This window comes from Akebia trifoliata, chromosome 2, assembly GCF_017979445.1.
Source record: "Akebia trifoliata isolate Shusen 1 chromosome 2, ASM1797944v1, whole genome shotgun sequence".
In the NCBI taxonomy this organism is placed as follows: Eukaryota; Viridiplantae; Streptophyta; class Magnoliopsida; order Ranunculales; family Lardizabalaceae; genus Akebia; species Akebia trifoliata.
In genome coordinates, this window is record NC_141376.1 from 11052268 (window position 1) to 11069903 (window position 17636).

Sequence of the window (17636 nt, forward strand, 5' to 3'; positions counted from 1 at the left end):
CTTTACAAAGCGCTGGATTAGGCTTAGTATAATAAAATTTATTTATTTATTTTCAACTTTGATCTAAGACATGATCGGTACATGACTGATGTGTTATATTTTTCAACTACAATACAGGGATCTACAAGAACAGAATGGAAGAAAGTTGAAAGTTGAAACCCTCCTCCCGCCCAAAACATGCCACCTAATCATGAATCCAGCAAAAATTATTTTTTGTTTGCCTATTGGCAGCTTCAAAAGTTAGAAAATGGACATAATGGGGATAAAAAACACTTTGGAGATGCAATTCAATATTCAATAATCAAAGCAAATCAAATTTATTTGCTCTATATTTATTTTCCAGCAAAAGAATGAATAAATTGAAGAATTATAACAATGTCATCAGCTACATCTATTTCTCTAACATCTCTGTCTTCTAATATACTCTGTTCTACTATAAGTAAAATCTCCCTTTTTTAGACCAAAGTCGAACAAGAAGAAGTTGAGGGATCAAACAAAGCAGGCAACAAGTACTTCCTCCCATTAACACCATGCGCATTATAGCTACCACCAGTACTCGAATCCACCAACAACTCCCCTGCGTAACCAGGATAAGCACCTTTCCCAAAAACACCAGGACAAGCTGATGCAGCCTCAAGAGGCGCTTCTGCTGGTCCTTGAAAGTAACCATTACCAAATGGGTTCGTAGCGGTTCCAGCCAAAAGGCTAGCCAAGTTAATAACCATGCCATCCAAACCCACATCGTTGTTGGGTGCAACCAATGGTGGACTTTGTGGTCCATAAATCGGTTGGTGAAACGGCCAAGCGCATTGACCTGGACACTGAGTCTCTGAGTTCCCAACCCAGATGTAAGCAAACTTGTAATTCTTGTTCTTAACCTGGGAACTCGAAGAAGACGACCCATGGGTTCCACACCTGCTCGAGCAAAACCCTTCAACGGTTACATCAGAAGAAGTTAAAACCACATTAATGGCGTTCTTTTGCTCTCCTTTTGCTGCCAATCTCACGATTTGTTTACTTGTTAGAGATTTACCCATTGAGTAGTTCTCATCGAGGATTTGTTTCCCCATTGAGAGAAGAAGAGAATTGGGTTTTTGGGAAGAGAGATGGTAGTATTTTTGGGTGGTTTTCCACCAAGTGGAGACAGATGGGTCGTTTTGGTTTTGGGGTTTGGAAGGATAAAGAGAATTGAGGAAATCAGAGATGATAGCGCGTTGAGAGGGCTTGAATTTACCATACCAGATGAGATTGATAGAGATTTTACCAGAAAGAAGAGGACCGTTGTGGTATTTTAGGAGAAGAGGTTGTTCAGTTACCAACTCGGTGAGTGTCCTTCCTGCAAAGGAGAAATGAAAGAGAGAGACCACTAAAAGGAGTTGTAGAAGCAGAGTTGAAACGGAGGAAGTCATGTTGAACAAGATCGAGAGCCTGAGAGAGAGAGAGAGAGATTCGTGATGGAATGAGATGGGATTGGAGTAAGAGAGGATTTATATATAAAAAAGGAGAGAGTGAGTACCAACGGCACTCCAACGCGTATTTGTTTGAACTTTCAAGTGTCTTCTTTTCTATTTTCTGTATACAGCTATTGCAGTCCAACTACAGTAGTCTCTCTAGCATTAGTACAGCTCATGCTTTAGGCTACCGTCAATTTCACTCTCCCACCAATTATCAAAGATTTTTGGGCCCACACGGATTGTAATGTTGGCCGAATAACGCCTCATGCCTAACTTAAATAAGTAGAACCAAGACAAAAAGTATATGGAGTGTAACTTTGGATGATCTCGAACAATTTGATTCAAAAAGCAAAGATAATCCTTAACAATTTGATACAAAAACTAATCGATTGAGCATTTTTTTTTTATTAAAACAAGATCAGATTTCACCTTATTTTACAATTATTTCATCGAAATCCTTGCTCACAAATTTTGCCGTAGAGATTTACAACTTAAAGTTACAATCATTCTATGATAATAAAAAATTGAGGATTTCACGTTGGAAATTTAGAAACAAGAACTTCGTGATCGTCAATGATCGTTGTATAAACTTGATGTAGAGATTACAAAGATAGAGATTAAAATATTGACTTTGGGTAAGTCAGATTCGTTCCACATGGACAATGAAGATTCAAGTATTCATTCGAATTAAAAACAAAATAGAGTTTGAAAACATATTGGTTTTAAAAACAAAACATATTTGATAAACACAGAGAATAAAAATTAGTAATAGAAAAGAGGGATTAAAACTAGAAGAAAAATCTTAGAGAATTCAAGTCTACCATCACAAGTCATCCAATAATGTTGAATCGTTCTAAATATGACTCAATCCACATAGTAAGTCATTGCTCGTGGATTGGAAGATGATTCGATCTAACTATTAATTGTAACCCAAGAGTATTCATGAAGATCTCGAATTTAAATAAGATTATTCGACTTATGTTTCCATTTATCACAGAGCATGAGTGTTCTTGAACTTATCTAAGTAATACTCATCAAAGCTTGAATTAGAAGCATGAGTTAGATGATCTTATCATAGAGAGATTCACAGATTTAACATTTAACACATAAATATAGAATTGAAACAACATTAATAGAATGAACTTGCTCTAGCATCCTTGATCTCTCTAAAGAGGATCTAGCCAATAATTACAAGGATCATATTGCAGGAATAAGAAAATAAAAGAAGATAGTAGATGAAGAAGAGAATGTAAAACAGAGATGCAACTTGATTCCTTCTTTGATGGTTTCTCCAAAGAATTACAATAAGAACTAATGGGGGAAAAACTGATACAATCAACTTTTGATCCTCTCACTACTACAAAACACTCTTTTTTAAAGAAAAATTAAGAAAAATACAGAGAAATTAGGGAGAAAAAGAGGGTCAAGAGGGACCCCTTCTTTGAAATCAACCGTCTAATTTATAACATTCGTAATCGGGTTATTGGGTCTACTTTTCGGATGATTTGATTCAAAAGAATCATTCAGTTACAACGACTGAAGTATCTGGAACATCCTGTGCAAATCTCGAGGCAAGATGACTCTAGATCATTGCGGAGCACTAGGGGGCCACCGCCGTGGGGTGACGTGACGGCGGAACGCGGTCAAATTTTATCAGTTGCTCTCTTTTTTGCTTGCACATTGTAATGAAGCTTATTTCATAATTTGTTGATTTCCAAATGTGCCTTATTTACCTGCAATTAATAAGAATTCTCATTAGCTTCATTAATTTGAAAAATTAATATAATTTGTTATTATTTATAGGAACTAACATTTAAATGTTGATAATTTTTATGAATTTAGGATCCCAAAATTGAATTATTGGGACATTATCAGTCAACTTTAGAAGCAAATGAACAACAATAAACATAGGTGGAATTAAAGTGGGGCACTTGACCCCACTAGAATTTTCAAAGTCTATACATTAGTGTGATATTGTAACAAATTTTAGTAACGGATAAAAAAATCTGTCACTATTGCCTTCACAATTTTTTTACTATCTTAGTAGTTCCCACAATTTTTTTTTTTTCACTCTTAGTTGTCCTCACAAAAAAAATTCTACTCTTGGTTGCCTTCACATGGGCAAAATCCTGGCTCCGCCCCTAACACTTTCAAAAGTCAAAGAGAAGAGATTGAAGTTTGATTTGTCAGTGAAAACTACAAAGTCAGGATTGCGATTTCAATCTCTAAAATCTGATTTCAAAGGATTCTTCTATTCTTGAAACTCTAAATCTCAATCTGCATAATTTTCAAATACAAATCGAACTTCAGCCTTTTCTAAAGCATAGTTTTTAAAATCGTTGATTTGTCTCAAAACTTGACCAAGTCGGTTCGATTAGATTTTGAGGTGAATACATCTCAGAACTCAAAAAATCAACTCAATCGAGTTAACTACAATACTCAATCATGTCAGGGGGCACCAAGTTAGTAATGAAAATGCATTTCCCCTATTTTTTATTCTAAAATTTTATCAAAAAACCCTTATTTTTCTTCATGTCCACCATCTTAAAGTTCTCTAATCTATTTTTCAAAGTTTAAATCATTGATTTCAACCTCTTGAAGAAAACCTTTTAAATTTTCTAATAAAAATTCATCTTTTTCAAATTTTAACTTTTTAAACTTTTATCTTGAATGATGAACCTCAACCTCAATCTTAAAAATACAACTCTTGTTTCTTATAATGAAAAACCCATCATCTTCGACCACTTCAATCTATCCACTTCAATCTCTTGTAATAAAAAAAAAAAAAAAAATTCTGCACCAAAATCCATGTCTTCTACGTGAGTTGGAAATGATGCATGAGTAGATCTTAAGGTAGAAGAGAAGATATAGATCCTAATATTAAAGAGGGGTAATAGATCTTGAGTTGCTGAATGTTTTAGTTTGACTCAGCCAAATCGACCTCTGAGTTTTTTATTTGACTCTGACTTGTATGGATTTTTCCCAAGACACGATTCACATTTGACTTTCAAAAGAGGCAATCATAATTTCAAAACATATATAGAAATTAAAAAGTAGATGGTTAAAGGGGAGGTGGGTTATGAAGTACTTCCAACACATTTCTATCAAATTTGAAGAAATTTTTATAAGCCATACTACAATCAATGTTCAATGTTCAATGTGGATGTACTAGATTCCAACGCATCCCAATTAAAGTAAAAGGACATGTACTATATATTTCATTCATCCAACCTTTAACTAAGTGGGACGGTGCCACCTAACATATCCCTATGTTTTCATTCAGTTTTTGCTCCCCAACCCCACCCCGCCTTCCTCAAATTTTTGGGTGATTAGACACCACTCTAATATTGTTGGATTTTGAGGTACTATTTTTGCTCCCCAACCCCACCCCGCCTTCCTCAAATTTTTGGGTGATTAGACACCACTCTAATATTGTTGGATTTTGAGGTACTATTTTTGCTTTCAAATGGATAACTTACACCCTAACCTTATTGTCCCATGGCCCCCAAATTTTTTGGGTTATAAAATTTGAATATCTTGTGCTTTCAAGCTGATGACATTCCCTCTTTTTGACATTTCTTCTTCTTTAAAATATTAAAAATTATATCAAAATACTTTTTTTCAACTTGTAACCAAAAAACATTATTTATTCTTCGTAAAATCATTATCTTCAAACACTTCAACCTCTATGGAAAATTAATTTTAATTTATTTAATTTCATATTCAATCTATCCTTTTGAGCATTATTTTAATTCCTTGTATAATACCGTTGAATTTTCAATAAAAAATCTCATCATATTCTAGTTCAAAAGACCTATCTTGTTCTTTAGATTTAAAGGTTTAAGTAGTTAAAGCTTGAACTTAAAAATTAGAGTAAAAACATTTATCTAAAGGATTGAAGATGACTAATTTTGAGAAGAGAATTTGAAGAATTTTTGGTTTCAGGTTGAATACGAAGGTAACGACGTTATTTTGCATGTCTATAGGATAAGACCGAGGTAGAGTGGGCATATAGGCATTTTGGCAAAGGATAATGCTAAAGTAATATCGTGGAGGACATTTCGGACGTGGAAGTGTGTAGGAACCATAGATGCTTTTCATCGAGAAATGTCCCCCATGATGCTTTCTTCATGAAGTTCGTCCAGTGGAGTGCTTCTAAATTATAATCAATTTGTCAGCTTGTCCTTTAACCATCAACAATCATTCAACCATTTACACTCATCCTCGAGATATCAACATAGTTTTAAATCTCATCTGAGATTGAGGTGACTTGCTCGAGTCATTTCGATCTCGATAAATAACGATACGGTATATAAGGTGTCTCAACATTCACATCATCTCGCAAGATAAACGAGATGTCTCGGACGATTTTTTGCAAATTTGAGACAATGTAGTAAATATGGGCTAAGTCAACTAGGATTTTGATTAAAATAATTTTTTTTAATTTAAATATTTATTATATAAATCAAACAAGATTTTATGGCTAAACATCTACTAATCTTCCTTATTTTATTGAACAAAATAATTATTATTTTAATTTAAAAATACATGTAAATCAATCATTATAAACCAATTTAAAAGGTTTGTCTTATTCAAAACGATTTGGCCCGTCCAAGACAACTTGGTATCGTCCATGGACGAGACTAGACAGACGTGAAATTGAGCTTTGAAACCATGGATATCAAAGCAATGTCTATCTCAAACTAACATATGTACTATGACCGATTAAATCATATTTCCATCTGAGTAGAAGGGCCTTAAAGGATTGTGACCTTGTATCGATGGGTTAGCCAGACTTATCAACTCCAAGCTTTCATGCTAGCCCATTGAGACTTATACTAGTGGGTTTAGCTTGAATTGGCTCAAGTAGTTTTACAAGGCCAGATTAAGAATCCAAACTATCCATTATCCAAATTATTCTATCCAATCAATCGACGGGGGAGTTTATTAATGCTTCCATTATTAAACTTTACTGAATTTTTTAACTTATTAATTAGCTTTTAAGTCTTTTGGGTGGTAGAAAAAAATTCAGAGATGGGCATTAAAAGAAAAAAAAACCTTTAGAGACAAACACTTCAATAATTAAAAAGCTAATCAAAGTAATCTGCGCAACTTTATTTACCAACAAAAGAATGAATAAATTGAAGAATTACACCAAGGTCATCAACTACATCTATTTCTCTAATATCTTTAACTTCTAATATACTCTGTTCTATAGGTAAAATCTCTCTTTTTTAGACCAAAGTCGAACAAGAAGAAGTTGAGGGATCAAACAAAGCAGGCAACAAGTACTTCCTCCCATTAACACCATGAGCATTATAGCTACCACCAGTACTCGAATCCACAAACAACTCCCCTGCGTAACCAGGGTAAGCACCTTTCCCAAAAACACCAGGACAAGCTGATGCAGCCTCAAGAGGCGCTTCTGCTGGTCCTTGAAAGTAACCATTACCAAATGGGTTCGTAGCGGTTCCAGCCAAAAGGCTAGCCAAGTTAATAACCATGCCATCCAAACCCACATCGTTGTTGGGTGCAACCAATGGTGGACTTTGTGGTCCATAAATCGGTTGGTGAAACCGCCAAGCGCATTGACCTGGACACTGAGTCTCTGAGTTACCAACCCAGATGTAAGCAAACTTGTAATTCTTGTTCTTAACCTGGGAACTCGAAGAAGACGACCCATGGGTTCCACACCTGCTCGAGCAAAACCCTTCAACGGTTACATCAGAAGAAGTTAAAACCACATTAATGGCGTTCTTTTGCTCTCCTTTTGCTGCCAATCTCACGATTTGTTTACTTGTTAGAGATTTACCCATTGAGTAGTTCTCATCGAGGATTTGTTTCCCCATTGAGAGAAGAAGAGAATTGGGTTTCTTTGAAGAGATATGGTAGTATTTTTGGGTGGTTTTCCACCAAGTGGAGACAGATGGGTCGTTTTGGTTTTGGGGTTTGGAAGGATAAAGAGAATTGAGGAAATCAGAGACGATAGCGCGTTGAGAGGGCTTGAATTTACCATACCAGATGAGATTGATAGAGATTTTACCAGAAAGAAGAGGACCGTTGTGGTATTTTAGGAGAAGAGGTTGTTCTGTTACCAACTCGGTGAGTGTCCTTCCTGCAAAGGAGAAATGAAAGAGAGAGACCACTAAAAGGAGTTGTAGAAGCAGAGTTGAGACGGAGGAAGTCATGTTGAACAAGATCGAGAGCCTGAGAGAGAGATTCGTGTTGGAATGAGATGGGATTGGTGTAAGAGAGATTTTATATATAGAAGGAGAGAGTGAGTTCCAAAGGCACTCCAACGCGTATTTGTTTAAAGTGTCCACTTTTCTAATTTCTGTATACAGCTATTAGGGAATTAAAGTGAGAACTACAGCTTAGCTACAGTAGTCTCTCTACCATTAATACGACAGCATGAGTTAGGCTACCGTGAATTTCACGCTCCAACCCTATTAAGAAGCAATGGGTCCACATTGTTGGCCAAATAACACCACATCCCTATAAAATTTGGGGGTAATTATAAAAAAAAAATTAAATATAAATATTAATTAATTTTTTTTTTTAAATTTATCAAAATAAATCTATTTCGACAGTTTAAGTATCAAAATATTTTTTTTTAAAAATTTTTTATTCTAAATTTTCAGCACTTTCCTCTTCCTCTTCTTCTCTCTGGTGTTTTTTTTTTTCTTCTTTTCTCATGGGTTCTTCTTCTTTCCAAGTACTTTGTTTTATTTTTTTTATTTTTATCATGATCATAATTTGAAACAAGATCAAGATCATGATCATAATCTTAATCTAAACAAGATCATGATCAATATCAATATTAAAATTTTAATAAAATGATGTAAATCATGATCTTCGTCTTGATCTAGATCTAGATCTCGGACCAAGATTTCAATAAAATTTTAATAAAAAATTAAAAATTAAAATAAGTGTCGAAAATTTGATTAAAAAAATAAAAAAAATTTGACATTTTAAATGTCGAAAATTTGGAATAAAAAAATAAAAAAATATGTCGATACTTAAACCGTTGAAATAGGTTTCTTTTGATAAATGTACAAAAATTGTTATATTTTTATAATTAATATTTAAATATTTTTTATAATTAACCCTAGAATTTATTGCATTGATCATATTTAATAAGAGAAATTAAAAATAATGTTTCCCTTATGAAATACTTTAAAATTCGATTGAACTACCTACAAAACTTAAAATACTTTCTAAAAAAAATTAAATTTTGTGATCTACATTACTATCCAAATTGATTATGTTTTTGGATTCTAGATGAAGATGCAATCATGGAATTTTTCTTAATAAATAAGGAAAGTGTTTTTTCTTCCAATGTTATATTTGTGGCTGGATCATGATCCAATGTTTTATCCAATGTGTTTTATAAATTGGGGTTAGAAGTTAGTTCCGAAATGGCCTGAATTTTGGCAAGGATTATTTCAACAGTGAAGCGATCATCTTAACAAAAAATCAGCTCATTTTGAAACTTCTAACCTCATCAAAAGTGAGTTATAAGGAAGGTCAACGATTATTCAAGTTTTAAACTGGGGTTAAAAGTTTTCGAATGGGCTAAATTTTGGTAAAGATGATCTCCTCCCCATAGAAATCATCCTCACAAAAAATTAGTTCATTATGAAACTTCTTACCCCCATTTACAAAACACGTTGTATAAAATGTTGGATCTTGATCTTGGCACATAATATTTTATGAAATTTTTGACCATTATACTATTTTTTTAGTGTTGTTATTGGCACCTCGACTTTTACTTATTACACCCCAATTAGAAAACATAAAACAAGTGTTTGGAGTTCTTTTGACTCCTTTAAAGAGCCAGAAGTAGTACCGTGTGCGTTTGGGGATCTACAAGTACTTTCACATAACTTTTATTTGGAGTTGAAATTAAATTTTTTGGTGAAGTACATCTCACGAAACTTCTTAGAGTGCTTATGTGGGGAGCAAAAATGTTCATCAAAATAATAGTTCAATGGTCTAATATACCCCCAATGTCCCAATTTTATTCCATCACTTCTCTCTTACCCTAAATGCACTACCCACAAACCCATCTCAACTACATGGTATAATCGTTTTTTTCCGTCAATCATATTGTCGATCATAAAGTGAGAAATCATAGTTTATTTTAACCCTAAAATCATTTTTCACTTGTTTCTCTAACTTACAAACCCTAAATTCATGTTCTTTGTTACGATCCACAAGTTTTCTCTGCTTTTCATCATCTCTTTAGTTGTTGTTAATTCAATTGAGTAAGCTCCTTTGTATCAGGAGAGAATAAATTGTTGAATGAGTCTGTTCCTGAATTCCAAGAGAAGTTGTTGAATCAGTAACTCACTACTTTTATTGAGGAGAAGAATAGGAATCAGTTGAGTCATTTACTCTATACATTCCACCCTTAAAGAGAATAGGTAGAGAAGAATAACTTAGTTAATTCAATGTCCATTGAATTAGTAATACAATAACAGTGTTTCCTATCATTCTGGTATCGGAGACATTGAGGGTAATGTACACTTCTATGCTTTGATCATCTTAAAGTGTAAATGAACATCAAGGTCTTCTTGGTGAAGGGCAATCAAGATCATTCTATGTGGTTTTCTTGAAATTAAATTGAACTTGTTAGGTGTGGACTGTTATATCCCCAAGAATCTTCAAAAGTCTATAAATAGAGGATGCTCCTAAGGCTAAAAAGGTGGTCTTCTCTTCTCCAAAAATTATGTCCAATTATTCTCTCAAGAACTTTTAAAACTCAAAAAACTCTGTCCAAGTTCATATTCAACCCATTTTGAAGTCAACTCTTGAAGGTTCAAGAAGAAAAAGAAGAAGATCAAGGTACGAATAAATCTCAAATGCATTCTTTACTTCAATTGCATCCCCCCTCTCCCACTTTACCCCCCCTGTAACTCTTCTTTTTTAACTTTTCATTAGAGCCTTATCTTGAAAGCCCGTACTTCACTTGTGTAGCTAGAGATAACTTGCTTGGAATTAATCCTTTATGTGAAACCCGAGTGAAAGAGTACGTAGGATCCTCTAGGATAATTTTAATACACTCAAATCATGTAAACTAGTTCAAGTTCATTCTCATGTAATGTAAGGATTTATAAGTATAAGGTGAAAATAAGGGAGTACCCTCAATGAGGTAATCCCCATACCTTTGAGTTTACAATAAGCTCCTTGAGAGTATTTTGCATATATCATATAGTTTATAATAAGGTAGAGTAACAACATAAAGCAAATATACGGAATTGCGTACCTTTGGCTTAGATTGAACTCCTATATATAGATGTCCCCTCAGAATCGTAGTCATCTGAATTTTCTAACTTGTTTTAAATAGGTATTTAAACATGTTTTATGAGGTGTTAGAGATCATCCCGTTGATTTTTGAAGGCCCTTACATGTTTGCCTATACAAGGGGCTATGTCTGATTTTTAATTCTGACCTCAAGAACATAATATCAGAAAACGAGACTTTACATTCGAACTCATACAGGATTCTGGGTGATCCCTTTGTGTGGGGTCTTTAATTTTACACGGCATGTTGACATGTGGACATGAGATTTTATATCTTTGCCCTTACAATTCACGTGATCTACCCTTAGGCTTGAAGAAAATGGTTGGTTCTATACCATTTATTTGTTCTTAATGAATTGAATCAACCTTTTAGCTTTGATCAGACCCAATTCAATTGTTTATCTGGTTCAAATTTTGAACAATGGTTTTTTTGTCACCTCCTCCATCCTTCCCTATGCATTCTCATTGATTTGAGAATAAAATACTTTTTTTTTTAAAGATATAAAAGTGAGTTACTAATCATGATATCAATACCTATAGACTTTAATCAATTTATCAAACTGGCACCTTTGATCCCCTTAATAATCATACAAGCTGAATACTTTGGAATTACACTTTGACACTCATTATTAATATAACTATATATATCTGATAAACCATGTATTTAGTTTCTTCATTTTTTATAGACTTCTTCGCATTATTTATCGGGACATTTCTTTATCTTCTCTGCATGTTACTTTAGCATCACTTATTCCATTTTGATAAATGCCAGATTTGATGGATAAGATCTTACTCTCATTGTGTGACGATTTAGAGTAGTGTGTCTCTAAATTTTGTCTAAACCAAGTTTATAACACTTTTACCCACGTTGTGCCAAGGAGAGAATGGAGGAAGAGGTTTGGAACAAAGGAGATGAAGATGAGGCAATATCAAATCAAAGGGAGGAAAAATGCCTCATCCAAGTCCAATGTAGGCATTGTCTTGTTGAGGAGTGCTATCGACCAATTTTATCAGTCTTCCACATCTATTATGAATGTAAAATGTATAATCCTGACTTAAAAGCATTGCATGACTTCTGAACAATCTGACAAAGTTCTATGCCATGAGATGCTTTGGTGCTTACATCTTTGATTGACTACGAGGATGGTGTTATGCCTTTGGTTACACCTCTCTGGCATTTGATCGGCACATTTGGTGACACAATAGATTCAAGTGAGATTTACGTGGCAGACCTATCTGTTGCAATTTTATCATGAAAACTAACTTAACTTTATCAAGTTTGTTACTGGACAAACCATTACTTTATGAATCATGCTAGCATGACTATCTTAGTAAGATTTCAAATCTTACTAAGTGTCATTGAACCTACATTAATTACCAAATTGGCAAAAGAAAAAAAATTCAAAAATTAAAAAAAAAAAAAAATCATTTTTCAGTTTGATCGTTGGTGTTGAAAATTGATATCTATTGAAATCCCAATTTAAAACTAAAATTTAGTGGTGAAAAGTAACTTACTTTTTTTTTTTTTTTTTTTAAGTTCTTAAAATTTTGTTCTTTATAACCCTATGCTATCATATCATGTGTTTGTATTCCACAAATTGACGTGGTTAAGATTTACTCCTAAGGTATATTATGTAACAAATTAGGGGCATCAATTTAAATTTCATGAAGTGGATGTCACTACAAGGTTTGTTGGGTGACAAACTTGATAAAGTAAGGTTCCCTTGGAATTGTCAGAACTCCAAAGAAATTTTATAATAAAAATGCAACAGTTAAGTCTGTCAGGTAAATCATTCAAGATTCAAGGTAGTTATGAAGTAGATTTCTTTGTCTAACTTCTTGAGATATGTGGAACTGGATTGTGTGCCGATGATTTTGGCTCGAACATACATCTAAGTGATATTTATTCAATTGAGGGGTATAAACATAAAGTTTTCACAAGACATGATTCACATTTGACTTTCAAAGAGGCAATCATAATTTTTAAACTTATGTAGAAATTAAAAGGTGGATGGTAAAACGGGAGGTTGGTTATGAAGTCCAACACATTTCAATCAATTTTGAAGAAAATTTGTATAAGCCATAAAACAATCAATGTTCAATGTTCAATGTGGATGTAAAAGGATATGTACTATATTTCATTCATCCGACCCCACTCTAAGTGGGACGGTGCTACCTAACATATCCCCTATGTTTTCAATTGTTTAAATGCCCCCTTTGACCTTGTTGCCCCCTCTCCACTCCCTCATTCAGTTTTTGCCCCCCAACCCCACCCCACCTTCCTCAATTTTTTGGGTGACTAGACACCACTCTAATATTGTAGGATTTTGAGATAAATTTTTTGCTTTCAGATGGATAACTTACACCCTAACCTTATCGTCCCATGGCCCCTAAATTTTTTGGGTTATAAAATTTGAATATCTTGTGCTTTCATTTCTTCTACTTTAAAACAATAAAAATTATATCAAAATACATTTTTTCAACTTGTAACCAAAAAACATTATTTATTCTTCATAAAGTCATTATCTTCAAACACTTCAACATCTATAGAAAATTAATTTTTATTAATTTAATTTCATATTCAATCCATCCTTTTGAGCGTTGTCTTAATTTCTTGTATAATACCATTGAATTTTAAATAAAAGATCTCATTATTTTTTAGTTCAAAAGGCCTATCTTGTTCTTTAGATTTAAAGGTTTAAGTATTTAAAGCTTTAATTTAAAAATTAGGTAAAAAATATTTATCTAAGACATTGAAGATGACTAATTTTGGGAAGAGAATTTAAAGGATTTTGGTTTCAGATTGAACACAAAGGTGATGACGTTATTTTGCATGTAGTAGAGTGGGCATATAGGCATTTTGGCAAAGGATAATGCTGAAGTAACATTGTATGGCATATTTCTAACGTGAAAATGTGTAGGAACCACAGATGCTTTCCTCGTGAAGTTCGTCCAGTGGAGTACTTCTAAATTATAATCAATTTGTCAGCTTTTCCTTCAACCATCAATAATCTTTCAACCATGTACACCCATCCTCGAGATATCAACATGGTTTTAATTCTTGTTTGATATTGAGGTGATTCACCCGAATCATCTTGGTCTCGTTAAATAACGATAAGGTATGTAAAGTGTCTCAACATTCACTTCATCTCACAAGATAAACAAGATATCTTGGATGATTTTTGGAAAATTTAGAACAAGTTAGTAAATATGGGCTGAGTCAACTAGGATTTTGATTAAAATAATTTTTTTTTAAAATTTAAATATTTATTATATAAATCAAACACAATTTTATGACTAAACATCTACTAATCTACCTTATTTTATTAAAAAAAATCATAATTATTTTAATTGATTGTAAATCAATCATTATAAAGGTGCTGATTGATTCAGCTTCTTCAATCTGCTGTCAGCTTCTGCTGTCAGAATCTGCTGTCTGAATCTGCTGTCAGAAGCTGAAACATTGAAAAGTCTGTTTGATAGAGCTTTGTAAAAGTGCTGTACTGTTGATCAGAATCTGGTAATTACTGTTTGATACAGCTTCAAGAATCTGCTGTATTAGGATAAAATGACCAGAATACCCTTAAGGTTGCTAGTGCACCTAGAATGCATTAAAAATTATCAGAATACCCCTACAAATATATAATTACAATAAATATATATAAATATAATAAAATTATATAAAAAGTTAAAAAAATAATTGAATTAATTTTAAAATATTTATAATTCTAAAAAAAATATAGAAAATTTATAATTCTACAGAAATTTCGACAGCATCTCCTCTTAAAAATAGACATGAAATTTTCCTAACAAACAAAATACCTGCATAGTACGCAATCCAACATTTACATTACATCTTATATACATAACACATTCATATTCTGACATCATTTAATTGAATTCTAATTTTTTTAGGTTGTTTATCCAAAGACAGATAAAAACATTAAGTTCGATTTCATGAATTTTGTGAATTTTATGATTAAAGGCTCAATCTTTCATGGACAAACTACAATAAACTTAGATATAAAAGATTATGTTTCATTTTTAATTTGTATCACCAATTGTGAAACAAGTCGTCTTCAATCAAATATAATGAGTGCTACTATTATCATTCTAAAATCTAAACTGAAACTCTATCAAAACAAAACATCAAGAATTCACAAAAAATAGAAAAACCAACCTGCAACCGCATATTCCTGAAGCGTTCATGGGCATTGCTCATACTACAAATCCATCGATGCGTGGTCGTTTTTTCACCAAAATTCAACAACCATAACAGGGGTGAGGGCTGACGCAAATTCTTTTTCCATCCATCTCAGAAATCCCAAAATTTATACCTAACCTCATAATCTAAAACAAGAGATAGAAACCATCCAGTGTTCCTTTAGAGAATCACAATCTGAAGCTCTAATTCCTAAACTCGTAATGACTAACATCATACATGTTTTATGATCTGGTGAGCTCGTAGACACGTGCATCTTTGATAAATAACATTGAATCTTGTCTTAGGTTAATGCAAAGAGATACATTGTATACAATATAGACTATATAAGCTTTACAACCACTATTTTCTGAATGTTCTTAATAGTTCTTAATTTGTGGATTTCAATTCTCACTCTCTTCCACATAAAAAATAGTTGTAAGTTAATTTCAAGGTCTCTATCACTTGATGTTTCTGCATATACTTTATTAAGTATGGGAGTTGAGAAAGTGAAGTTTCATTAAGTTAGAATTTAAAATTGATCCTTTTCTCACTTTATTTATAATATATTTTGAATTCCCCATACGTGGAGAGACATCACTTGAAGGTGTGGGTTTGTTATTTTGCAGATATTACACATATTTAAACAACTCATGTTTGACTATCTGTTAAGATTGATTAAAAGATGGATAAATACTTACTTGAGAATCACTCTCTTTCTCAACAATTGACATTGGACATTATTTACTTGGTACAAAGAGGAAGCTGAAAACCAAAAGTAAGACAAGTTTGAAACAAAATTGGGAACTTCTAAAGCATCATGTGTGGATGAAAAAACTCAAAACCGTAGAGGTATCCTTAATTCCAAGGTTTTCCCCAAGGACGATATAAAATTTCTAAATGCAAAAGCTAGTGGAGGCATCATGGATGGTCCAAGATTGAGACCATGGTGCAACATGGCTATAGTAGTTTATGTGCTTAAAGAGATCGAAAAGATCTCATCTACTAATGTATCCACCAAAAAAGATACTGGTAGTTAGTTTACCCAACAAAAATTGATGAACAATTGAAAGGCCATATTTGTTCATTTTTTATTTACCAATATGAACATTTCTAATGGTAGAGACAAACAAAACTGTCGGTAAAGATTGTAAAGAGCTGGAAAATTGTTTCTTCTTGGCAAGATCACTTGAAGCTCCAAGCATGATAATTGTGAGAGATCCAGTTCCTATTACATTCTCAGAATCTCTTCTCTCTGAGAAAGAGTCACTCCTAAAACTAGATCTTCTTTCGATCGACGATACCATTGTGAATCATACAAGAACAAAAATTTTCTTGTAAATCTAAATTTAAAGAACAAAAAAAACAAAAAACACAGAGATTTAGCTACAAAATAGAACGATTCAGTACTATGTACATGGATCCCTTAGTAACAAAGGCAAAATGAACAAAAAAAAATTCTAAAATATCAGATCAAAAGTTAACTTTGTCATCTAAATTGCTAAAAAGATAAATAAGAGAGATCCAGAGTCCAAGAGTCGAATTCAAGATAAAAAATTGCGAAAGAAATTGATAAGCTACTAGTTCACGAATTGAAATAACTCAAATGAAATTAATTTGAAACTAACCAAGAGATTTAGTCGAATTCAACTGAAAAAACTATTAAAGTTGATGCAAAACGAGATTAAAGTCTTAAACAGATCAAAATAAAAAATCTACCAAGATTTGGAAACCAAAAAGGAAAATTGGAAGAAGTAGAAACGATGAGGGTACCTTTGGAATGCGATCCTCGAAGAGAAAAAAAATGGTTTTTTTGTCCTTGATTTTGACGGTTTCGTTGGTCACCAACTCTCTCCGTCTTCTTACTAGCAGCCGTAGTCGACACTCGACAATCTGAATAATAATACTGGTTTTCTATTCTAGGGTTTCAGATGAACCAGAGTTTCTAGCTAAAGATGGAGAGAGAGAGAAAGAGAGAGATGTGCGAGGTTCTGTCGACAGAGTAGAGAAGAAGAGAGAGAGAGCTGTCAGAGAGAGACAGAGAGACTGTGCGAGTTTCCACCATGTTCGTTGAAGAGAAGAAGAGAAAGAAGAGAAGAAAATAGATCGGGGCATTTTGGTCTTTTCATTGAGCCGTTTTTCGGTAGTTCGCTTCTCCCGCAAACGCAAATTGAAAAAGCTTCTTTTAACTGCTTTTCATATTTGCGTTTCTAAACGCAATTTCATAGCGCAATTTCGAAAAATTGAGTTTCGCTGTGTTTGATTCGGCTTCAAAACTCAGCTTCAAAACGCAAACGCTGGAAAATCCACATTTTGAAGCGCAATCAATCGCCCCCAACCAATTTTAAAGGTTTGTCTCATTCAAAACAAATTGACTCTGGTCTCGTCCATGGACGAGACGTGAAACTGAGCTTTGAAACCATGGAGATATCAAAGCAAAGTCTATCTCAAACTGACATATGTACCACGGCCAATTAAAATCATATTTCCGTCCAACTAGTGAATGAGTAGAGGGGCCTTAAAGGACTGTAACTTTGTATGGATGGTCTTAGCCAGACTTATCCAAAATCCAAGCTTCCGCGCCAGTCCATTGAGATTCATACAAGTGGGTTTAGCCTGAATTGGCTCGAGTCCCTTTACAATACTATACTTCATCCAAATTATTCACTTCAATAA

At 33.4% G+C, this 17636-nt stretch overlaps 2 protein-coding genes across 2 annotated transcripts; both read right to left on the reverse strand.

Moving 5' to 3' along the window:
* Positions 1-293: 293 nt before the first annotated feature.
* On the reverse strand, positions 294-1472 carry LOC147409511 (protein PHOSPHATE-INDUCED 1-like). Its single transcript, XM_086429809.1, has one exon. It carries the CDS (start codon positions 1407-1409, stop codon positions 456-458), a length of 954 nt encoding a protein of 317 aa, XP_086285935.1. The 5' UTR covers positions 1410-1472; the 3' UTR covers positions 294-455.
* A 5076-nt stretch (positions 1473-6548) lies between these two features.
* LOC147409512 (protein PHOSPHATE-INDUCED 1-like) lies at positions 6549-7696 on the reverse strand. The gene has a single exon (XM_086429821.1). It carries the CDS (start codon positions 7640-7642, stop codon positions 6689-6691), a length of 954 nt encoding a protein of 317 aa, XP_086285947.1. The 5' UTR covers positions 7643-7696; the 3' UTR covers positions 6549-6688.
* Between the last annotated feature and the right edge of the window lie 9940 nt (positions 7697-17636).